Source organism: Gallus gallus, chromosome 2 (genome assembly GCF_016699485.2).
Source record: "Gallus gallus isolate bGalGal1 chromosome 2, bGalGal1.mat.broiler.GRCg7b, whole genome shotgun sequence".
Classification (NCBI taxonomy): Eukaryota; Metazoa; Chordata; class Aves; order Galliformes; family Phasianidae; genus Gallus; species Gallus gallus.
The window spans coordinates 15,925,763-15,951,553 of record NC_052533.1 but is presented as its reverse complement, the minus strand read 5'-3'; the positions used below and the strand labels follow the sequence as shown (position 1 = coordinate 15,951,553).

General features: G+C 41.9%; 1 protein-coding gene across 17 annotated transcripts in view; it reads right to left on the bottom strand.

Moving 5' to 3' along the window:
* ABI1 (abl interactor 1) overlaps positions 1 to 25,791 on the bottom strand; it is an 80,179-nt gene that overhangs the window by 52,484 nt on the left and 1,904 nt on the right. For 16 of the 17 annotated variants that reach the window (NM_001039281.3, XM_040680681.2, XM_040680723.2 and 13 more), the window contains exon 2: positions 3,996 to 4,163. In NM_001039281.3, coding sequence (NP_001034370.3) covers positions 3,996 to 4,163 — 168 coding nt within the window. Of the gene's footprint in view, positions 1 to 3,995; positions 4,164 to 7,368; positions 24,624 to 25,791 lie in introns of those variants that run through there. The other variant, XM_046921862.1, reaches the window with a different exon arrangement.

The window sequence follows — 25,791 nt, the reverse complement described above, 5'->3', positions numbered from 1 at the left end:
GTCTTCACTGCTTACCTGCTCAATGGAAAATGCCCAGCTATTTGCAGATGAGGGCAGATGTCTCCATCAAGTTCAGAAGCATTAGAGAAGGTAATAGCTGCGTATGGAAGGACTGCCATTGCCTTCAGCCAGACAGCCATACTGTACAAAAGGCATTTGGATTTCTGCTTGCATGCAATGTTTGTATGAGACATGAGGGAGCGACAGCAAGATTCTCCTAAACTGATTAAGCGATTGTCTTAGTTTCAAAAACTTTTAACTTTTAACAGTGACAAAAGATGCACGTATATTTTCCTATTGAAACCTACACTTTGAGAACATTTTTCTGCAACAGTTCTTATTTTGCATTAGAGAACAGCTTGAGATGCAGAAGAGAACTGAATGCTTTAAGGGGTGCAAGTGCCTCCTGGTACAAAACATCATCTCTTAAAAAGGAGTCTATTGCTTTTTTCATATTTCAATAGGCGTGGACTTAAAAAACAAGGCTCTTAAAAACCATTTATGTCAAGGAAAAAAAAAAGGAGCAGCTTCTACATCCAGTACTGCAGCTGCTCAGACATAAATGCAAGCGCTGATCAGTTACATTTTCCAGTTTTGGCACTGTAAACAAAGATGTCCCTTGTCAGAGGAGGAAGGTTGACAACTCTGTCTCATCTTCATTCTCTTCAAGTCCGTGGAAATGAACCAGCAGAAATGTATCTTAAAGGACAGTTCCCTGAGTTAGTTCACATTTCCAAGAGAAAGAGGGAGAACCGTCAAGACAGTGCAAGTCAAAGGAGCAAAAAACATAGGCCCAAGTTTCTAGGGAGGTGGTTTTGCCTTGTCAAATGTTTAAGCTAGAAAGAGCTGAATTTTCAACTCCTCTGCTAAAAGACATTAATTTTCAGAAAAAAGGGAAAGATGCAACCGGATTTATTTATTAAAGAATTAACTCAGGGATCCATGCAAGAAATAAACAAACGAACATAAGTTTCTAGTCTACTGCTTAAACTCATTTAATACAAAAGAAGTAACCATAACGAAGCATAAACTGCATTCAGAGCACAAGTGCACAATGTTTTGTTTAACTCATCATCTGGCAACATGAAAAATTATTTGTTTATTCAACACCTGAATTGCCCAACACCTAAGAAACGCCATATGCCAAAGGTTAAGACCTTCATTCTTGTCCCACCTTGATGCCCATTGTCCTTCGTGCCCTCTCCCACTTCAGGCTGACCTCAGCCACAGTTTCACTCTATCACTGTCCAGTCTGTGCTTTCATTCATCTTCTCCATGAAAGAAAATAGTACCTATTCCAAATACCTCACATTTCGGACCCTAAAAGAAAGCAAACACTTCGCTACTGCTGTTCAGAGCAAGAAAAACTGCTTTTTTGTCACTCCTTCTGAAGGTAATAAGCTATACCCAAATGAAGCTCTGCTCTGTTACAATCCAGCATCTGTGGGTAGGCAAGTGACACAGGGCCCCAAGTCCTTCCTCTGCTGCCATTTTACCATTGTCCCACAGGGAATGTTGAGGGCACACCACAGCATGGCTCTGCCTTCACATCCTGTATCAAAACCAGCTGAGCAACTCCTGAAATCTTCTAAGTATGTTTTTGTCTTCAGAACAGCCAAACTAAAACCTCAAACAGGAACTGACAGAAATACGTGATGTAACTGTGACTGCAGCAGAAAGCTTGTAGTACAGAGGCCTGGAGATGTATACATACCTTAATGCCCTCAGTAAAGCCTTGAAGCTCAAGATGGTCCAAAATATAGACTTGCTATCTTTTCCCCTAGAATCCTGCCTGACAGGATGAGTAGGTTCTCATATGCCAGAAGAGTTTGCAAACATCTCCACAACAGTAATCAAGTCTCTGCTCTGCCATATCAGAACAGTCCGGAAAGGCCAGTCAGCTTGGAAAGGCTCAAAGTCAATACCAAGGGTTTAACAGCTGCGCTGGTCGTGCATAGCTCTGTACTGTGAACATAGTAAGTAATTTTGTGGCAGGCCACCTCAGACCCACAGGTTACAGCTGAAAGACAACTATAGTTGCAGAAAATAAAGATGCAGCAGGTCTAGTTTTTATATAGCAGCCAGAGCAGAAGCCTTTCCTGGAGCTGCTCACTGCAGTGTTCCCTCATCCCTGAATGATTTTTCATGTGAAGCTTGTTTGTTCTCAGTACAAAATAAAATGAAGTTGAATTCATTTTTTCCAATAAAAGAAAGTCATTTTTCCATCTGTACCATTAAGTTCCAGTAGCAAGAACAGAACACACCACTCCATTTAACTTTTCCTGAGTACTTTTTCCACTGAAGAAGGTACGTAGCTAGGAGAAATGTCAAGTGGCTACTAGTCAAGACTAGCTGTCCAGTCATTAGGCTAGACTCATTCTGGAAAACATGCACTGAAATTGCACGTCAGAACTGAGTGACGGAGGTGGGAGAGGAACACAGACTGACTGCAGATAAAAAGAACCATAGGATTTTCCTTCCACGGTGTTCATTACCAGAAATATTTTTTATCAAATTGTACCCTATCCCATAGGTAGTTGCCTGGCAGTGCCTCAGATCTGTGTTTCTAGGCAATACCTCTTCCACAGAAAAGAATTCTGTTTTGAGAATACATTCATCCTCCCATGTTTTAGAGGCATGGAAATATTCATGACTGATACAAGCAAGGGGAAAAGACGACACTCTGGAAACTTCAGAGAATTTACGATCAGTCAATCAAACAACTGCACCGCAGATTGGTCAAATGCTTCAACTGCATATCTTAAAAAAACACTTGAAAGCAAACAGGCGAGCCAATACACATATGTTATCTGTATCTACTTTAGTTCCACAGATATTTTTTAAGCAAGGATTCATTTCAGGAAAGACCAACCAGCAGCAAAAACTACCAGTGACCTCGCTAAACACTGCTTAAAAGCCCTACAAAGCACTGATTGTTCATAGTCTTTAGCAAACAGTTCATGTATCAGGTGACTCAACAGCTTTCAGCACAGCGCCTTCAGTTCAAGAAGCAAATAGTACAGAGGGTTAACAGCTTTTGTGCTAGTATCGAACATTTTGGCTTTTTCCATGATTAGTCATTATTAAATTTTCACTGGCCCGCTGATATAATAGCTTCACTCACTGCAGCTCTGAAACACACAATAGATGTGCTCAGTGTAACAGGACACGCAATGCTTGCGAGGCTTGTTGGTTCAGTCCTTTATGCAGTCACATCTTCAAATGGAGTCATAAACCTAGCACCACAAAACTTCTCAATACTTGACAGAGCAAGAAATTAACTAACACCAGCTGTACTTCCTCCTACTTAACTGTTTCAGTGACAACTACTTTTTAAATATTTGATAGAGCTTTTAACTGTGTGTAGGTCTCAATACACTCCAGTCAACAAGTGTCTCAGAAAGGTTTGTTACTAGGAAAGGGAATGTGCACTGGAATCTCCTCCCAGCTCACAGCTTTCAGGGAACCACTGAGCTGCCATTTAAAGTTTTTGGAAACCATTATTATTGTGCAAAAACAATAAGCAGAGGTTAGCAGGGCTGTACGTGGAAACAGACAACAGAGACCACAAGTAGCACTTTCCTTCAAATTTAAGAAACTTTGTCTAATATGTACTACTAACATGGTATTGGCTGACCAACAAAGGTTTTAAATTCACTGAAGAACATTTTAGGTTGGATCCTTTGAGTTCCAGTTATGAAACATTTGGATTTCTTTGAAAACAAAATCCTCTCTAACTCTCTCTCAGCTGCAGCTTCTGATTTCTAGGATCTTTACTCCTGTTTTAAATCAAATATAGTCCCAGTACTCCTTGGTAAAGGATCTGTTTTATTTCAATCACAATCATCATTAGAAAGTGGTTTTCATAAATTCTAAAAGATGAAAGTCTTACCATTTCCAATCACATTAATCAGAGAATTCAAAGTCGTCAACATAAACTACCCATCTCTCAATAATACAAGAGGGAAGATAACACCTCTATTAAAAAAGATTACCTGGGAGATATGGTTGATGGAGGACTCCATCCTCCGCAGCTGGGATGCCTGGATGTCCAGCAGCTGTAGTACATTGTTGGCCAGTGCATTGATCTGATAAGCAACACTGGCTAGAGACTGAGTTGTGTAGGCTTTGGTCTCTTCTAATGCTTTCCTTTTATCTGGAGCCTGTAAAGCAAAAGAACAAGATGTTTGCTTAAGGCCAGGAAAAGGGTGGGAGATGGGGGAGAAAGGACAGGAACAGAAAACGCAACCTTGATTACAGATTCTTCTAAATATAGAAGATCTGACTGTGCAGTCAGACAAAGTACTCAACATTCAAAAATTCTCAATAATAAAGTACAAATAAAGAATCTGAGAACTATTAAACCATAACATTACCTGCCAAGAAACAATTCATTCAGCAGGAGGAAAAAAAAAACCAACATTATCATGATTTGTCAGCACTGAGTTTCTAAAGCCTGCCTGCACATCCTTCATTTCCGGAAAAGCCTCTAATTCCCCAGGAACATTGAAACAGTTTTCACCATCTCTTATGAGATCACACAGCCCAAACAACCTAAATATAGAAAAATATTTTCCCACAGTTCAGTGTCCCCCACCACACATACTGCCTGCAAAGCCAGCCCTCCTGCTGTGCAGGCTGCTGCAGCCCAGGAGTGGGGAGGGGGAAAGCAGAGCAGGAGTTGTGACATTACCTCTCCTCATGTGAAAGCTTAATAAACCTTCCTTGATGGCTGCCAGCTTGCTGATGGCCCTGTTTGCTCAGGTACCACTCATCTGCAGTAGATCCTTGTTGCGTCCCACTCACACAGAACAAGGCTCACCTAAGCTTCCTTCTCCTCCTGCCTTCTCCTGAGCTGTCCCACAGCAGCACCCAGCCTCATGTTCTTTCCTACCTCTCTCTGATCCCATTCCAACCCACACCTTCATCCACAAAAGGCACACATCTCATACATTCCTTGTCCTCTTCCACCCCATCAGCCCCACAGAGTCTTCAGCTCCAGCAGTAGCTGAGCCACATCGCACATTGACAGAAGAGCCAGAGAACCCACCCTGCATTTCATTTATTTGTACCACGGTCGGTCCAGTTGCAGTTATCATCTGTTCCTGAATCTCACCTTTTACTTCTTCAGTATCCACCAGTGTTAAATCTGCCCCTTACTTAAGTATAAAGAGAGATAATAAGGAATCCTTCTTGTCTCTCCTGCTTTAAGGAGGAAACTGGAAGGTAAACTGATTGTGTATATTATAAACTCACTGCATGATAAATACAGAAACACAAGCTATGCCATGCTACCTGTTAAAGAGATATATTTCTTTTTGAAACAAGGATGAATTCCCACCCTTCCCCCGCAAACCAGGAGATTTGTTTAGATCCATGATCAATGTTCCCAGCAGTGTTCTGACATGTAATAGAACACTTCCAGTCAATGCCAGCCTTCAAATAGATTCACAAACAGACACTTTCAACAGCAGGAAGCAGTTTAATGCAATCTGCTGCCAATGGGTAGAACAGCTACTGCATGTACTAAGAACATAATATTGCAAAAAAGAAAAGTGTTAATATTTCTGAACACAAACAAATGCAATATTTCTGAATGCAATACTTCCACCTTACAGAACACTGATGTTTTAAGATGCCAGAAAATTTTTGCAAGTCAGTTCTTTTGCAAACAAGCTTTCACAGTGAAGGATCTGTTAACCACTACAGCTCAAGGAGGAAGCTTCCCAAAGCACACTGATTCTCCAAAGAGGCATTTGAAGCTTCAAATCATCACTAGCGATGACTTTAAAAAAAAAATCACAACCTGCACTATTGAGTTGGCACCCACAGAAAACGAGAGGTGTTCCATACTGAACTTCTACCACCTTCAACAACGGTGGAAGTGCAGCTTGCAGCCTCAGAGAGGGCTGAAATAGAGCTTCTACTGAGCTAGACACAGCCAATGAGAGCCAGTCAGCATAATTCCACCTTGAGATCTATGTTTGAGTGGATATGAAGTCATTACTCAAGGCATCTTTTTTTTTATTAAAGATTTAACTAAACACTGTTAAACTGAACACCAACTGACTACAAAGCTACAGCACTATTACTAAGTGTTTTCAAATGAGAAAGCTTTCAACAACAACAAAATCTTTTATTGACCAAACGCCTTGTCCTCAATTGCCTAAACACCTAAAATTTTGGTTATCTGCCCAAACGAGCAGTTTGGCAGCAGGATTAGATGAGCAGTTGTGATACATAATGTATTTCATGTCCTATTAGATCAAAAATATTTTCAAGTTTCACAGATAATTCAGACAACTTCGCTCAGTAGTTTAAAAAAAACAGCTTAAATTAGAACTAGTTTGACATATAGTCTTCAGCACTGTTTAATTAGAACTGCTGGCATCCACAAGATACAAGCTAGAAGCTTCACAGCGTGGGAAATGAAGAGTGGAGAGGGAAAAGCCAAGAGGAGCAGCAGGAGGGAGCAGGAATTTCCAGCATTATTGAACTGTTATTTTCATTTCTCTCTAAGCAAAAACTAGAAATAGTACAGATCATAAAACATGTCCACATGCCTTCAGATACTTCAGTACAACACATGAGCATATTAGTTAACTTTTTGAATTTAGAGATGACAAAATGCTGCCAACCCATTTGATTTTTCCAACACTTCAGAATTACTTTATGATTTTGTATTAATAATTTTAAAGATACTGTTACTTCTCCAGTAGTTCTCAATGTGAAAGGAAGTTTGAGTGTCATCTGGTAGCAAACTGAATATTATTTCAATCAAGATCACAGCTTTTCAAGTTTCCCTCTTACAAAGGTAACCTGTATTTCCAGCTCATCCTTAGCAGTCTTATCAGAATGGCAAAACTGCAGTTTGAAAACGCTTTTTCCATAATCCAAGGGGACAGAGATGGTAAAATATTCCATGCCACATATCACATATATTTCTCAAGTCCAAACTTGTATAATAATGCTTCCTAAAAACAACCACGTTATTGTGGTCAAAACGGACTTGACACCCAAGCAATTGCCATAAAAGAAGAGTAAAATCTTATCTACTGCTTTCTCAGTTCAGCACCACTCCAAGGCCAAATGATGAGGAATCCATCCATCACTCAGCAACCAGTTGCACTGTCAGCCAATTTCCCACACCCCCCTCCAAAACACCACCCACATAGGCACATCCGCAGAACAGTGTGCAGCGGACAAGCCATCTGCCCTCCCTGCTTTCTCACTCAGCCGATTCCCACCATTTTCTAGTTCCTACAGCACGCAGCTACATGTACCAGCTTCCTCCAAAATCACATCAGCTCACACTGCAAAGCGCCTTCAGAAGACGGGCATTCGCATGCTGGTCCAGGCCCTTATTACCTTTTCTCCAGCCTGCCTTCCCTTTTCTCCACTTCCATCCTATTTTCTCTGCTTGAAATTCCCTGTAAGAAAGCAACGACCAGGCTCCATTTGACAAAGGTCAGAAAGCAGCTCATCAGGTCACACACTGCGACAAGCTGCCCTGCCAGGAACGAATTAGTTTGCCTCCTGAGCATGCAGCGTATGCTCACATTTTTCATCTCAAATGGCTGGACTATGTGCAACCTCAATTATAAAAAAAATTCACCCATGATAAACTACTAATAGAGCACTGCCCTAAACCTGCCCAATAGCCACTAAGCTAAACAGAGTTGTTAATTATTCAGCATCTGACACCTTTCAGATGTTGGCATTCTGTTCAAGGGCCTGATCACTCTGGAACCAACCTAGAGGAACAGATCTGCAGTCACTTTTATATGCCTTCGCTGTTATTGCTCAGGATGCCTTTAATGAATTCAGTGCTGCAGTACATTTACTTTTGCTTCAAAGCAAGCATGGAATAATTGCTCAGTTTTGCATCTTGGCTGTCTTCATTTAAGAAGCATCTCCTACCTTTCATCAACCGATTAAAGAGAAAATTAGGATTACTATAATCAGTTGCCATGAGGATTTAGCAGTCTCTATCACATATCAGCATTCACAGAATAAAACTACACCATTCAGTGATCATCAATAAACCCATTTACATTCTCTTTTGTTCATGTTGTCATTTATCTATCTTTCAAGTTTACAGAGTGTAAACTTCCTCCTAATGCTATGAGATCCTATGATTGGTTTCAAAATTCTGACTCTCACACAAAGGTCTTACCACGTTAGCTGTTTTGATCTTGACAAAGCCTAGAATGAACTTTTAATAAAAACAAACAGCCAAGACTTTTAGCTTAAGTTAGCTATAACCTACAGCATGTCATTTTTGCTGTCTTCTAGAAACATGCTTACAGAATGGTGAAAACATGTATCCGGGCACTGACTTGAAGACTCCTTGTTATCATACTTAACCTCCCCAAATATTTCCGAAAAGTGGCTTCCCCACCCAGAAGACAGCATTACTTATAAACCTACCTAAAACAAGAGCTTGTAATGTTACCCAGATCTTCCAGAAGCATCTACGGGCTTGATGTTGCCACTTCACTGATCTAACAAAGCCTTTAATGACCCAAAGCTGAGCTACAGTCTTAAGGGCTTTTTTTTCCCCCCCAAACTTCTGACTGCTATCAGCAAAAGGTCTGCATGTTTCTAAACCATTCAACATATGTGCAGCTTAGAGCAAATATTCTGCATTCAAGCTGCAGTAATGTGTCTCAAAGGTTTCAATATGCCACGTGCAGTAGATAAACATTATCTACTCTGAGCCAGAAGCCTAGTTTAAATTGACTATTATGGACAGTTAATCCAGAGGTCATAAATAACTGAGGTGCTTCCTGCAGAAATAAGGAGGTGGTCCACGAATACAGGTTCCCTCTTATCCACAGCTCTGGGAGGTTGTTAACAAACCATTCTAATAGGCTGCATTACGGTGGACTTTGTAAGGTTGTTACTGACAGCTAACTACATCAGCAAGAGAAGAAATTCTAACAGGTAAGTCACAGCTGCAGATGTCACAAGTTTAGATACCCCAAAGAACTTTCAGTAACCAACTACTTACCCAGAAGCCACCCGAGGAGATCTGAACTCACTGTGGTTATTACTAGCAGGTGCTCACCAGGGAGCATTCAGGGTTTCTCTCATCACAGGTACAGTCTTCAGGGACACACATCATTCCAGAGCAGCAGCAGAGACTAGGGCCTTAAAGTTTACAAATGAGAGGCGCTTACACTCCTGACATATACTGTCCAGAGAAGGAACAGAGTAGGAACTGGGTGTGTCAAGTGCCTCCTAGAACAGGCTTACCATGCTCATGCCATGCAGCAATCGCACTGAAGAAATTCTCTCTCCAATACAGTAGTCTGAGGTTACTTCAATGGGACAACACACTATTTCTCAGCATCCACAAATCCTAGTACAACTAGGCCCAGCGTTTGCCTGCCTAAACGTTAGACTGTTCTTCATCAGAAAATGAAGCAAGTCATCAGGAGACATGGTTCAGAAATTTAAGCTTTGCTCAACACATTGGCACAAGACATCCCAGAACACCACAATTAAGACTTCAGAGGGTCACCAGCACACTTCATCTGCTGTCTGTCTTCAACAGAATCACCCCCAAAGCAGCCATCTTCAGTATTCCTCTTACTGGAACCACCTATTTTGCTCTTCATATCGTTGCTATCATCAGTAAACAATTGTGGGAAATTTTAAAAGAACACATTTACGAGAGGACAGGGAGCAGGATAGGGCAGTACAAGCAGTCTGCAAACAACACAGCACGCCTAATCTCCACACAAAGGGGAACTAAAGGCAAAACCACACATGCTCCAGAGCACAGGTGAATCTCAATTAACAACCCACAATGCAAACAGCAGTACTAGTTTTACTTTGAAACTGTTAATGCACTACAGGCAGTAGAAAAATATTAAAGCGCTTTACTAAAGTCACTTATCATAGCTTGCCATTTTGTTGTACTTTACTACTGTTTCTGAACTTCTGTGAGGTATTGAAAACTCGGGACTTTAGATCCCAATAGCTTGTGAGCTATTAATAGCAACACGCTGCAGCCAGTGACCGTGCCCATCTCCCATCCAAGGCCTCTCCAGGGGACTGGCAGTCGTTCCTTGCACTGACAGTGAAAGCCAGAAAGAAACAGACTATGCAGCACACCTCCCCCTGCACAGCGTGGAGCAGCATCAAGCAGGAGCATGGGAGCTCTTAGCCACTGAAATAACTGGCTGTTTCAGGAGCGTGAAGGAGGCACAGAAGCATGCTTAACCATTCAGATCTGTTCTTAAACCTAAGATACCTCACACTACAGTAACCCCAAAATTAAAACCAGGATGGTGAAATGCTTTCAAGTCCACACAGTAAGAAATTATTCTTCGTAACTACTGAGGCAGAAACCCCTCCATAAAGACAGTCAGAGTAACAACATCAATTCAAATCCTCTCAACTTACCTCCAGCACCAACAAAAAAAAGCCCCAGTGGTATTATATAGTACTTAGCCTAAGTTTCTCCAGGATAAGATGCAGTAACTCAGCTATCCCAAACACAGAGGAACTGGTAGAACTTGAATCTCTCCTCCCCAGGTAAACACCTTGCACAACAAAGCTGGCACTCATTCAAGGCACCAGACAATGAGGTGATCACCCCCACCAGCAACGAACGCACAAGCAGGATTTCAGTCTGTTCTTTTTAGAAGTACTACCTTGACAAAAATCATCGATTAGTCAGCTAAAGAGAGAGACACATATCAAATTATTGCAGTGTGACATACGCACAGGACTGCTTACCAATCGCTGTCTACAGCTCACAAGCTGTTTCAGACAAGCCCTTCCCCCAAATCCTCTGTATGCTGGACAATCAGCTAGAAACAAATCCTTCATTTCCATCAATAATATTCCCCTGACCTGTCCTGAATAGTCTTGATGGCAAATTAGCATTTCTATGGACCGAGACCAATTTAGCCAATCTGCCTTAGTCCTTGCAGATCTTCTGTTAGTTGAAAGTTGCTCTTCATTCACTTGATTAACTGTAAAAAGAAGAGACTCAATTTTTCAAATCATTATCATTCTGTGGAAGACAGAGAGAACGATTTTTTCATTAAGGAGAGACGTCCTTTCCAAAGGAGAGAGTCTAAGGGGTACACATATATTAGACATACACATATGTACACACCACAGCAGTCCAAGCTTTTGAGTCTTGATAACAAAAACATGTGAATATATGTGAAGATTACAATATGTACATCAACATTGAAAAAAAAACCTGTTTCCTTCTCTCGGGTACACAGACACATTATCAGATTCCAGCCCATTCTGACCTGTGCAGTAGGCACAGAACGGGGTCTTTGAGATTAAGCTTCCAATAACTGCCTTACTGTCATCTGTGATTTTACTTTAAAGAAAAAGTCCACAAGATGTGGCATTCACGATACTCTGCCACAGACTTTAATAGGTCTGTAAATAAGGGCAGAAATAGGCTACAAAAAGAAAACAAGCTAAAAAAAAATCTACTATTCTACAGTAAATAACTTCATAAAAAAAATCAACTTAGAAATTCCATTTTAATCCAGGCTATGAACATTATAGCAAGAAACTAAACTATCCAATGGGAGAGCGATTTACAAAGCCATGCCGACTCTGACAGATGGAGCCTGGGAAGATATGTGCCAGCTGCTCTGTCAGCAGCGTTCTCTGCCCAATGGAGAAATACTGTTCATGTCGGCTGTGGACTAAACTACTCCTCTTATTTAAAAAAAGAGGAAAGAAAAATCTTTATAGTGTTTAAAGCAGTTTTCAGTTCTCCTGCCAAATCCAATAGGGATGTCATAGTAAACATACATGCTGGCAAAGCGTATTGTTAATATTTTAGTTGTTAGCGTCTGTGTATACAATGAAACCAGCATGCAACAGTGAACCAAAGTGACAGAAGTAAGCATGCCCATGTGCCACTTCCACACAACCCTTGAGCACTCAGTAATGTTTTGAGATCGCATGTGCAGCAAACTTAATAAATTTGGTCTACTGTGTCTTATCTTCTTGTTTTACATGATACAGACCACGCAGGCTCCAAGGGCAGAAACCACATCTTCCATTCCTGTAAAGCACTACACTTCCATTCCTGTAAAGCATTAGCGCTTACAGTTGCTTCAAGATTATGCTCCCAACATCCTTGCAATGCCTATGACCTGCCTTATGATATCACATTGTTGCACACACTAATCCCTTTGGAGCTAACCAAGCTGGACCTGACAGACATCCATGAGCCACAGCTCCAACCACCTAATGCCACCATAAGCCTGGAAGAAAAGCCCACGGTGCTTCCAAAGAGATCTTTTCCTCTTTAAGGCTAAGGAAGCTACCCAAGACTATGGGGCAAATGATTATTCTAGTATGCTAGGCAACAGATAATAGGGAATTAAAGAACTCATGTTCCATTTGTTTCCTTATAGACTGTCTCTCAAACATTGATCTTCTGTTTTCTGGTTGTAATGGGGCTTGAAATTAAAATGGCTGTTTATTTTGCTTAAGTGCCAGCATCCACCCACAAGTTTTAGCTCATCTAGCAAGGTCAGGCTCACCAACAAGCCAGAAACCCAGAGGAAACTACAGATATTCCAGATGCAATTATTATTATTATTATTGTAGGAATAGGAGGGAGACACTTCAGTATTTATTAGTTACCTTAACATCACGCTTGTAATAACAGCAGCATCAACACGGAATCTAAATGGAAAGAACAATCTGAGCTGTGCGGACTTAAGTCATGCAAGCCTTGGAATGTGGTGCCAGTTCACAGCACTGGCCTTGGGGCAAACTTCTTTAGTTCATACTGCAGGAAAAGTTGCTTTTAAAAATAACAGCGATTTACCTCATTCAGTACACTTTCAAGTAACGGTGGGCGCTCAGGTAGTCAATTTTTTTTCTTTAGTTTTTGATAATCCAGAGGAATAAGCCTAGGATATTTCAATCAATCTACACCCAAAGACAAGTTTAATCTATACCTGAAGACAAGCTATGTGCTGAAACTCAGTGAGCTTCTGCAAGAGAACCTGCAAGACTGCCTTTTCTTTCCAGATCATCACTCCCTAGACCTCCTCCCTTCCAGGCAGGCCTGGAAGCAAACCAGACTGCATTGAGCAAGCAAGGTTAGGACAACAAGATTTAGCATAAAGGATCAAATAACAGCGTCACCTCACTCAGTTCAGGTATCACAGATTATGTCAACAACACTCTGAACCCATACAACAGGGCAGCCCCAAGAGCTGTTTGAGAAAGAGCTACAAACCAAATGCCAGCATCTGCAGAAGAGTGGGCAGCAAAAGCAAGCAGGCTCTCAGCTACACTCTGCCCTGGTCAGCTCCAGGAAGAATCTCAACACACTGAAACGCCGAGCTAAGGACTACTCAGGCCTTCACATAGTGACTGCAAAAGTCCCCCTAATTCAGAGAGAACTGGTATGCTGAAGAGTCACTGTTAACACACCACCTCCATAACTAAAACATGGGCAGCTGCTGCTAAACCGGTTCCCAACCATCACAGTATTTTTAAAACAAGAAAGCAGTGACCATTAGAGTGAAATTCTCTTTGAATACTTTGTAGTATTCCATGCTCATTTAAGTATTTTTCAGCCTGAAAAAAAATAGAACATTTATATCTCTACCCATGATCAAGATTCACTTTATTTTGTGGCCTATAGATGTCTTCATATATTCCAGCACCTACCTTCACTTCCCAATGGACTGCTTATCGAAGAGATATTTAGAAGCAGGCCTAAAACCAAGATATTCAATACATTTTGGAGGTTCAGGAAAAGAAAAAAAAAGATCCTAATCCCCATTTAAGGGCTGACTCCCAAGGAGGAAGTGGAGATCCTTCCTCTTGGAGCCCTTTTGTGAGCCCAGGACACAGGTAAGATCTTTATTTCATTTCTCCTTTGTAACGCGATAATCTCTCTGGTCCAATATCTGTATATGTGTTTGCCATACACTTCTCCTAACATTAAAATTTGAGCCTAAGGTTAGCAACAGCATTCAGAAACCTTACATACTTCAGCTTATTTCAGCACGGAGTTGTTTCACTTGCAGCAAGTAGGAATTCAGCTCATCAAAAAAAAAAAAAAAACCAACACACAACAGATGGTTCAGGAAAACAGAGAAGAGCAAAGAGAGAGAGAGGAATGGGGGGTAAACAATGCACCACTTCTTTGCAAAGAAAGAAGTGAATAGGCCAGTAAGTTGCAAAAACAAACATAGCCATCCCCGAACACAGCAACATGTAAAACTTAGAGAAGCCAACAGAAGACAGAAAGCAAGTTGTTCAATAGGAAATACGTATATATATATAAAATAATTAAGGAGATATACATATGTACGGCGGGGGGAATTGTGCTGGCGCAGTATCTGAAGGAGAACATTTACAGGATGCCTGGAAAAAAGGCGGACAAGAGCGATCTTGAGTATAAACTCAGACCTGCTCTTCACAGATGGATTAGGGGTGGTTGTTGAGTCCAGCAATGCTACAGAATAGAACAGTCTACCAAAGTCTGATGTGCTGAGCTACCTTACAATCCTTTCTGTGCCACACATAAGTTGCCACTGTCCCCCAGTGCTCTTTTTTTGTGTTCTTTTTGTGAATATTTGCATTCCAGGCTGACCTAGCTTTACATCCCAGGCCAGCTTAAAGATGGTCGGAAGGACAAGATGTGGGAGGAGCAGCTGAGGTGCCTGGGTGTGCTCAGCCCAGAGCAGAGGAGCGGAGGGGAGGCCTCATGGCAGCTGCAGCTCCTCACAGGGAGCCGAGGGACAGTACTGAGTGACAGTACTCTGTGTGACAGCAACAGGGCCTAAAGGAACGGCATGGAGCTGTGTCAGGGGAGGGGCAGCTGGGGGTCAGGGAATGGTTCTGCACCAGAGGGTGTTCAGGCCCTGGAACAGCCTGCCCAGGACAGTGGGCACAGCCCCGAGTGCCGGAGTTCAAGGACACCGCTTCCAGAAAGTGTGTTTGGAATTTGAGTGGCCCCGTGTAGAGATGAGATTTGGACTCAATGACCTTTGTGGGTCCCTTCCAACTCAGGATATTCCAATTCCATGATCCTGTTTGAAACCGATTAATGTAAAAAAAAAAAAAAGCAGTGGCTGTATCAATAGCAAAAAAGAGTTATGCCCCATAGACGTGCTTTCAATTTCAAAGAATTTCGTATTTACATGCAAATGAAATCCTGCATATATAAGAGGATGGAAGAGGAAAGGCTTGTAAGTATACAGGCCTAAGCACTGAAGATACATCCAAAGCAAAGCTAAGAGACACCTACAGCAAAGCTAATCTTTGTACCACCTCTATTCCCAACCAGGTGTTATAAGAAAAGCTGACTTTCAGTTTCTAAATTTGTCATTTTTTAAAAGGAAATTGAAAAAACATTTTTCTGTTCAATGGCTACAAAAATTTGTTTTCCTAATCACAAAAGGAGAATTTTCTTAGAGCGAATGGCCGGAGTTCTGTATTAATTACACTCAACAACTATGCATTTTGCTCAACTTTTGCAGTGGTTGGTTGGCATTTATTCATTTTCTGAGGAGGCAAAGAACTGAGTATCTTTTGCTCATTATTTATGTTCTCTATTTGCATAACTCCTTCATAACTGCTCCATTAAACACCTCTTCCCCTCCAAGGCCAATTTTAAAAAGCCTCCTGCTTTAAGAGACTGACAAGCATGACTCACAGCCTTCCCCGCACTCATTTCCCTCAGGCCTAGCAGGATGTTATACAGCCACTAAGTACCTACTTCAATTCATACTCCCCCACTCCCACCAGTGCTGCAGTAACCCCTTACAGCAATCTGGAGAAAATAAGTAAAGCTACCCTTCTAGCTGTCTGAGGATGATAGCAAGCAATTAGTAACAGTATGTGCTTTTAATGCTGTCCTTCTACCATACTCACAATGGAGTGACTGAACATGGGCACACAACAGTGGGGTTACATACACATCCTGATTCCTCTTCTGCTTTTACTCCTACCAGAAACTTACAGAGCTGCTCATGACCCTCAACTCACTTTTCAACAGCACTTCAGATCATTCCTCTATTTGGTATTTATTATTCTTTATCAACTCTTAAAGCCCTTCCTACAACATGCTCGAATCACCCTGCTTCCCCCTACTTCCACATTCAGCACCCAAACCAGCAACTTCTCTCTGAGAAGCAGCAACAGTTTACTTTGATCAACTCCTCGATACCACATACACGTGTACTTGGCCACCCTCCCCAGTTTTCAATCCTCTCACAATTACAACAAACATCTCCCTCAGACTCTGAATAGTCAATATGCATAGACAGGAGCTCATTTTACAGTTCTTGTTCATGCACAGGTTTCCAAAGAGGAAATGCATGCTAGAAAGCTTTCCATTGATTGTTACTCTTCTCCATCAGTTTAAAGGACAGATCGCCAAAAAGGAATGAAATAAGCATCTAGAAATGACACAGCCCACTTTTCAAGTGACAAAGAAGCACCGTATGAGCCCAAGCTTCAATTACTTCTATGGCAAGAACAAATTTTTCCAGCACACAAAGTTAAAGACATCTCAGAAATTAGATAGAAGGAATCCATTGCCATTTAAGACAGCATGTACTTGCATCACTCCCAGCAAGTCTTAGGATTACTGCAGCAACCAGATAATTTCAGTGCTGAGAGAACATACTGTATGCTGCAGCAGGAAACACACCCACAGTATTTGAAGAGAGCCCTTTCAGAGCCAAGTGCTTCTAAAGCAGACATATTTTATCTAATACAGCTCAGGCAGGAGTTTGCATCACAGAAACAATAGCTCCTCCCAGAGATTCAGAAGTCCTGTAAGTCAGCCAGCAAATCAAAAGCTGATCAGTTTCCAGCCAGGTCTCCAAGGGTTTTGCCAACGTAAGTGCATTAATCCATCATCTGTCTATTTGTTACTCTGGTGCTCCCTGGACCTCGGTTGAAGCATCGTCCAAGCCACCCGCCACAAGGACTCACAGGGGAACCCTGGAGGCTGTAATCGTTTTTATAAAAACTCTTCAGGATAAGGTCCAACTCTGCTTTGCCAGTAAATATCCACTGGCGTACATTAAGAGAACACCATTTCTCCTGACATGACCACCTTCCCCTCGCTGTTAAGAGATCCAAAGCCCCCCAAACAAAGGTTTTAATCAAACCTTTTCCACCCTTTGGTCTCACATTAACTAAAGGACCAGCTTCCTAATCAAGACAGGTTTCTTACCAATGAAAGACTTGGCAGCAAATATTCAAGAGGCTTCCTAAAAGGTTTACTAGTAGACAGAAACACGTAAGTCTCAGCACACACAGCATCTCCTGAGCTGCCTTCTGTTTCTCTGTACCCTGCTCATCCTGTCATTCCCAGGTGGTTACAGACCACAGGAAAGGCCTTAATCCCAACTCCGGGCCATTAAGGATAATCTAAAAGAGAAATGTATATAATACCTTCAGTAGCTGCAGTTTTATGTGATGAGCTGCTATTCAAACCCATGTCACTGGAAACTGTCTGAAAGGCATCATGAAAAATAGCTGCATAATTTAAACTGCAATGCAGTAAAATATGCAATTAAATAATAGAGAGATTAATTACAAGAAATAGACATGGTAGAAATGGTTTTCAGATGAGAGCTGAAAGGAGACCGAAAGTCAACAAGGTAGAGAACAAGTCCAAAAGAAACCATCTGTTTTGGAGGCTGAAGCCACAATGGCAGCATAACATTATAATAATATAAATTTTTATTATAATAAAGTGCAAAAATTAAAAAGAATACGATCCACAGTATTTGGCAGCAGGAGAAGAGTGAAGGAACAGGCCTACAAAAATACCTGCAGCAAACTGACAAGAGTCTTCAATGAGTGGAGAAAAATCAGTACATTCAGATTATAATCACAGCCTAGGAGAAGCACCTGGAAGGAGAAATGTTGCTTGCTATTATGTCCCTAAAAGTACTAGTGACAACTGTATTTGCTGTAGTAATGTGAAAAGACAATCCATGGCATGGCAATCTGCAGCTACACAGACATTATTGCAGTAGTCTGATGCAACTGCCTGGACGGTTCTCTTGTCTGTTTTACCCAGGCACTTTCTTATCTTGGGCTCCAGAAAACATGGAATTGCTTCACTGGAACCACAGTTTAAGTATTAATTTGAAGTACGCCTCCTACAATAAATCAAAGTAAGATGCTCAACTGACAATGACTGCTGCAGGACAAATACTGGTTGGTAGATTTGCTGGCTCCCCCACTACAACAGAGATCAAAGGAGGAAAGTGAAGATATGCATCTAGTGAAAGAATAGTTGAGGAGAACAACAACAACAGACAAAAAAAATTGAGCACTTGCCTGATAAAACTTAGGAAAGACACTCTCAGCATGAAACACTGGCATAAAAGTAGCCAAAAGAGTAAAAAAAGATCACTTGGGTTGGAAGGGACCTCAAGGATGATCAAGTTCCAACTCCCCAGCTACAGGCAGGGTTGCAAACTGATAGATGAGCTCCTAGAGCAGGCTGCCCAGGGCCCCATCCAACCTGGCCTTGAACACCTCCAGGAATGGGGCATCCATAACCTCTCTGGGCAGCCTGTTCCAGTACCTCATCTCTCTCAGTGAAAAACTTCCACCTAACATTAATCTTGATCTTCCTTCCTTTAGTTTAAAACCATTTCTCCTTGTCCTATCACTATCTACTTGTGTAAAAAGTTGATTTCCTTATGCTTATAATCTCTCTTAGAAGATTGGAAAGCTGTAATGAGGTCCCCTGGCAGCCTTCTCTTTTCCAGGCTGAACAAGTCCGGCTCCTTCAGCCTGTCTTCACAGGAGAAGTGCTCCAGCCCTCTGATCATCTTCATAGCAATTCTCTGGACCTGCTCCAAAAGCCCCACATCTGTACTGAGGGCCCCAAACCTGAACACAGTATTCCAGCCAGGGTCTCACAAGGGCAGAGTAGAGAGGGCCAATTACCTCCTTCACCCCACTGTCATCACTTTTCTGATGGAACTCAGGATACTGTTAACCTTCTGGGCTGCAAGCACACGTTGCTGGCTTATGTTAAGTTTTTCATCTACCATGACCCGTAAACCCTTCTCAGCAGGGCTACTCTCAAGAAGTTCTGGTACGTCTGCATACATACCTGGGATTATCCAAGGATACATAAGAATTGTTATGATTCAAGTAGTAAATGAACCATTTTTTTCCCCTCAAACTATTTATAGCCTTAAGACCACCCTGTGAGAACATTTTGTCCAATTCTAAAAACGTCAAATCAGCATCTATCCAAGTACCGGGAAACCCTAATGCTTTTCTTAAGAAAAGCAGTAACATCACCACTTTTTTACTCCTATCTGTCTCAGAAGTTATGATACAATTAGGAATGCAAGTCCAAGTCTCTTCTCCCCGAGCTCTGCAATATTTCATTGCTACACTATCAGCACCTTCTTGCACAGGAAGCCACACACTTGCTCCTTAACTTCTGTTGCAGGAAGAATGCGTAGTTGGTTGGTTGCAGCTTTTTGGAGAGGGAAGAAGGAAGAGGGAGGGAAGGCTCTGCGTCACAAACACACCTGCTATCTCCACATAAGACCTAGTTAAGGTAAATTGCTGTGTAAATGGTCAATCTTGTTCAGAGTAAAACAAATTTGTTTTTGCCAGTTCAGCCAGTTGGCAAGTAGCAGGTTGGCAACCAGTTTCATCTCATGTTAGCACACATTGTTAGATTTTACAAGTTAACTTTCAGAACGCTACCCTCACATTTCAAAGTTGAAATTCTCTAGCAAATGGGTCTCCATTCCCTCCCCCTTTCTAGAATATCTGCATCTTAGTAAGAAATCTACTCTCTGCAAGAAAGTATTCCTGCAGGGCTCCTGTTAGCAGCATTAGGAGCTTGCATTACCAATGGTGTTGCTCACTGCTTAAGTACCAAGCAGAGGTGGCACATAGATTCTTATTAACCCAAGGAAAAAAAAAACAAAAAAGCATTCCCTCTAACACCAGGGGAAGTTTAGAGTTCTGCTTTCAGTAATAAATGGACTTCTCAAATAACCCACCTGTAAGAAGCATGCCAACCTTTATTTCACCACCCAGCACTAAAGCAGATAAAGCATTTGCCACAGCCTCTCCAGCATAACCAGAAGGGCATGGCGACAGGCTGGTGGGAGGAAAGGCACTTCAGATGCCACCTCGCTTACAGAAGCGCACCATGCCAATTCTGCACTGCTTCCGGCCTACGAGGGCTTGGTGCAAGTTTTGAGCTGTAGAAGGCTTTCTGTACAACCCACACAAGGCAGTCTGCCTGCAGCTGCTGCTTCACCAGAGAGATCAGGAAAAGGGAGGAACCATGCAGAGGCTGTGTCTACTATCACAGTTTCAGCAGTTACTTCCCTTTACTTCAGGGTGGAGGAGAGGGAGGGTTCTTGTGACCAAGCCGACCCATCTCCATCAGGGTGCTCAGATGTGGGGTGAGCAGGTGAGGGGGAAGGAACAGCTTCACAGTACTGCTAATGCTAAAGAGGAAAAGATAGCTGCACTTCACAGTCAGCCTGCTCAGTAATTACAAACAAGCCTGGGCACTGAGTAACTGAGGGCCCACCAGTCACTTCCTACTGGGTAACAAGAAATAAAAACCACACGATGGCCCTTTTGACTCCAAGTTACTAATTAAGGGCTGAGCATAGGCACAGACAGATCAAGATGTCTCCTTATCCCTCAAGAATGTCTTGCTACATCAGTAAGGACAACGTCTGCACAGCTACCACCCTGCTGTTCTGCAGATAAATAAGATTTCAGACACCAGAGCTGTCAAACACAGACTGCTTTCACCAAAGGGAAAGAAGAGCAACATCATCTAGAGCCCCTGCCAAGACAGCAATAGCCACCAGCAATGAGACAGACTGCACTGTGAGCACTGTATAACTGCACACAAGTTTACAAGACTGAAAGTTAGTGTCAAACATTCCTATAAGAACAGGTATGTAAATGTCTTTAAAAGGAACTGCTGCTAATGAATTTAATGACAATTTCATTGTTCAGGTGCATGCTTTCACAAGCAGTGTACTGCACTCCCTCTGGACATTGCCCCCATGTAAATGGAAATATGCACTGCTGTGCTGTAGTGTAACAGAGGCCATGGGGAGGGAGGAGGGGAAACCCTCGTGCACATTGATGCGATTCCAAACAATCGGGTTCTGTTTCCAAATCTGACAGAACGTCCCTACATGACCTTCCACGAGTCAGTTATAAACTCTGTGACTCCATTTATGCTTCTGAGCGAAATTAAGACAGTTCAAAATACTAAACAAAGACACTGGGAAGTTGCATCTTTTTTGTTTGTGTCACTGTTGTTTCTGTTGTTAGGCTTAGATCAGATCACAGATACTAAAAGGAACTTTGCCCTCAGAGATGCAACACTTCCTATCTGTGCACAACCTGCCCCTGTACTCTTATCCTTCTCATGTGTGCTCCACTTTATGAGTCATCCTAAAGGCCCACCTATTCTCTCTTTACCATGAGAGCTGACTACAACAAGCTGCCAGAGATCTGAAGGCGCACGGAAGTATCAGAAGATTGCTCCCCTTACATTTTCTTCCTTCCAACAATTCTACATGCTCGGCACAGTGAGCACGGCACGAAGAGCACAGATCACGCTTAATGCACACTGACAGCAACCTGCAGCCTCTTCATTCCCACACACGAGTAAGTGGAAGGGAGCAGAGAGCACTTCCCTTATGCAAGGTGCAGCACGCACCTGTAACAGCTTAACCTAATCCACTCCACTCCACCTGACTTGAGGCAGAGCAGTGCCAACACCATCATCTGCTGCAATACTGAAGGGAAACAGAACAGGAAGAGCAACTGACATCTTTTGGCCTCTTAAACTGAATATACTAAAAATAATGGAAATATTTCAGATTTGGAAAAGCCAATCTCCTACCAACCACCTCTTCTGAACACAGAACAGACAGCGGCTGCTTTAGGATCCATTTCCTGTATAAGCTGGGCAATCGCTTGGCAATTCAATGAAGTTGTGCTGTTGTCCAATTGCTGCTTTCAATTTTAGCTCTATTTTCCAAGACAGAGACAACATGCTGGCACAGAGCAGTTATAAACCAAAGCCACCAACCTGTAACTAAATAGCTAAAGAACAAAACTCAAAACACCTACAGAGCAACCAGTGCCTTTAACTAACCATTTGCTGTCAGCATAAAACAACCTTACAAGGAACAATGTTTAAAGTACAAGCTAACATATTTTCTTAATTAATATAAAGAGTACAATTTAAATCTACAAAGGATGGTGGATGACACATCCATACATTATCTCTTTGTTCTCAAGCTCTCTAATACTGCATCATATTTTGGTGTTACAGAAAGCATACTGGTTTAATTTGCTTTTTCTGTAAAAAGTTCCAAATTCAGCAGTGAAACCAGAATAAAAAACCAAAACTTATTTACTCTCGATACAAACTAATTAAGCAACGAACATAAAAGCACCTAAGTTCCCATGGCATGTAAAAGATTTGTATTAGTGACAATTTAAGAAGCTGATCCTTTCAAAGCAGGTCGTTTCCTGAATTAGACATTCTGAGTGAACTGCTTTGTACTGAGCTAAGCTTACACCCCGTTCCATACTCCAGGCAATGAAATCAAGTGTCAGATCAGTCAGCAACTTTTAAGGAAAAAGAACCGCCATGGAAAGAGTTACTTCCTTTCCAATATATCCTATCTGCAATACAGGAAGTGAACATTCAAGATACTGAGCAGAAAGGATCCTTAAATGCATACTGGTAGATCGCATGAGGGCCTGAGGAACTTGCATGCAACATTTCCCCTCCACAACATGCACATTTTTTCTATCAACTGAAAAGAGACTTTCAACTTTCTGTAATAGCAGCCAAACTGGAATCTCTCTGCTTTTGTCTGCTTTACCCAAAATAGCTTGTGAATTCACCGCTCAGTTTCCACATACCAGTTGGGAGCTACAGAAGGAAATAACATGACAACATAGAAACACACATTTAGGCAACACGGCACTTACTTCCTTAAAGGGTCTTTCACTTAATTTATTTTCCAGAGCTGCTAAGTCTACTCACTGGAGACCATTGAGATCAGTATTTACACAAGCAGTACATTTAAAGGTACTCACAGTCATGTTTAAAACTGAGTTTGAGCGTATGAAAAATTACAAATGGATCCTCCCAGTGCATCAGAAGAGACTGATGGGAACAATGTATCTGCCTATGTATAAACAAGGGTACACAAGATAACCAATTTAAACAGTACAGGGCAGTGGTAAGGAGTGTTTTATAGACAAGGCCTCTGTGCTGCACACCAGTCAACTGAAGCTATTCAAAAGGACGTAACACTGGAGATGTTGGGTTTTTTGTACCATTTCTAACAGTTCCTAAGCTAGTTATTTCAAATAAGATCATTAAACACAAAAGAATTCAATTCAGCCTCAAAAGTGGCCGCAGATTCTTTCTGGAAGCTAATATTTTCAGCAGGAGAATCATAATGAGAACCGTGAATACTTCTACTCCATCCAGTATTTCTGTATCGGTGCTGATGAAGTATTCATACTGGTTAGGATGCTGATAATGCAGTACCGCGGGCATTCCTCCCCAGTGATTTTCAGATAAACTTTCAGTGCTCCGCACTCCCTTGAAGCAGCGGCCTCAGATTTTATTTGCAGACAAGAGGATTTGGATAAGACATTAAGCACTGCAACTTACTTTTGTATGGCATCTATTAAAACTTTAAAAAGCTTATTTCCATTAAAAGACAGTTCTACGCTCCCCCCATTGCTGCTCTCACCCTACACTACTGTAAAGGCATGCCTATTTACAAGCATCTCCATCATCAGGACAGCAGTCAGACCAGCATTCTGAACGGTGCCAGAAGTGAAAACAGAAAATTTTAGCAAAAATGCATCTCACCTCCTCGAGTGTATTCTGTTAAACACAGAGGAAAATTGTACTTCCAGATAAATACTCAATGTTCAAAACCTGTTTTTAAAACTGTAAAGGTAATCTAAGTCTGACAAAAGAAAATAAGAATCTAATCTTCTACCTACTTGCCGCTAAAGCTTCTCACCAGAAACGTAACATTTTAAATCTAGCTACAAATTTAATGCAGTAGTGTACTTATTTCTTTTTTCCTTCTAGTCAGAGCCAAAATCCCCACTAATAACATCACAACTTTCTTCAATGGAAGACCACGTTTCCTTCTACGTTTGGTTTCCTTTCCCTTTTTCTGTCCCCTTCTCCTCCTTATGCCCCCAAGGACTGCCACTTCACTGCAGCGCTGGATTCCTTTCCTAAGAACCCATTTGCTTTCCTTCTCCTGAATTCTTTTCCCCTCCTATCAAGTAAAACTTCTAGATAACCAGAAAACACGTGGTCTGGAGGACACACTGCGTTACTGCCTGGTATTCTGATTTCTTTGCTATTTGCCCTAGCAAGAAACTGCTTCCCACTTTTCTAAGAACAGTGATTTTCACCTTGAGAGCCCCAAATGCTGTCATCTTTCCTAACTGCTTTACTAAAAGGATGCTTTCTGCCCATAGAGCTACAGTCACCATTAGGGAGGCAAGTTCCACTGAGGTGAAGAATACTTTCCCCTTCTTTCCCACCATCCCCCACTCCCCTCATTTTTTTAAAGGATCTCTAGAAACATTGAAGAGAACTTCTCTTCGCAAAAATCAGGGTGACTGAAGGTTACCAGAATTATTTCCACAGTAAGTGATGGAAATAAACATGATTTGTATGTTTTCAAATCTAAAAATACAGATGCAAACTGAATACAGCATTATCTTGGGGCGGGGCAAAATGGCACGACTTACCTGTTAACATGAATGTAGAATAAAGAGCATGAAGGTGGGCACACCGAGAGTTCTGAATAAACAGAGCGCCATTACAGCTATAAGCAGCTGTTAGTAGCAGCACTCGGTGATCAGACACCCGTTCCACCCCCACGCTACAACGCAGCACAGGTGGTAGCACACAGGAACAGTTTCCCCACTGAGGAGCACAGAGACTTCTGTAGAAAAAGATTAAATGGCCCAAATTTAAAGCTGACCAGAGTGAAACAGTTGCACGCTATGGGCTAAGCTACAACACACATTCACTTCTGAACTCCTCTAACACTCAATACCCATGCTCTTTGTTCTGGACAATTATTATTGTTATTATTTAAGTAAGCGCTCCCTGATGCATTGAGTGGTAGTTAGCTGTTCCACTATATGAAATGCAAACACTGTATTTTGTGTTGATTAAGCCTCTTCCTCTTTCTTCCCACCCCTTTCCAATCCCATACACACACACTCTCTCTCTCCCCATTCTCATAACCCAGCACCCTGTGTCACACTGCCTAATCCTCCAGCAGCCCCACCACCACGATCTGCTCGGCACTCCAACTGGAGAGCAGATGGCTTGGCACTGAGAGCTGATTAAAAAGTCCGCCCCTACCACTCTAAGAAAGTAAATGTAGTTTTATCAATACATTTGTCATTTTTACCGAGTTGAGTAAACGCATGACACATCCACAACACAGTCAGGCATACGTTTTTCAGAGCTACTGCATAAGTCCTCATTAGGAACTTCAGAATGTCAGCTTCCTTCCAAAGGGGTAAACACAGCTGTACACGTACAGACCAGGCTGCAGCAATCCCTGCAGCCTGCATTGGTACCTGAGGTGAAAGTGAGCTACCAGATTTAAAAAATAAAACAAAAACATACCACCCCAAGCGTGTGCAGGGAAACTAGCTCAAGTGTTGGTTTATTTTTTGTTTGCATTGGAAAAAAAAAAGACTCACGAG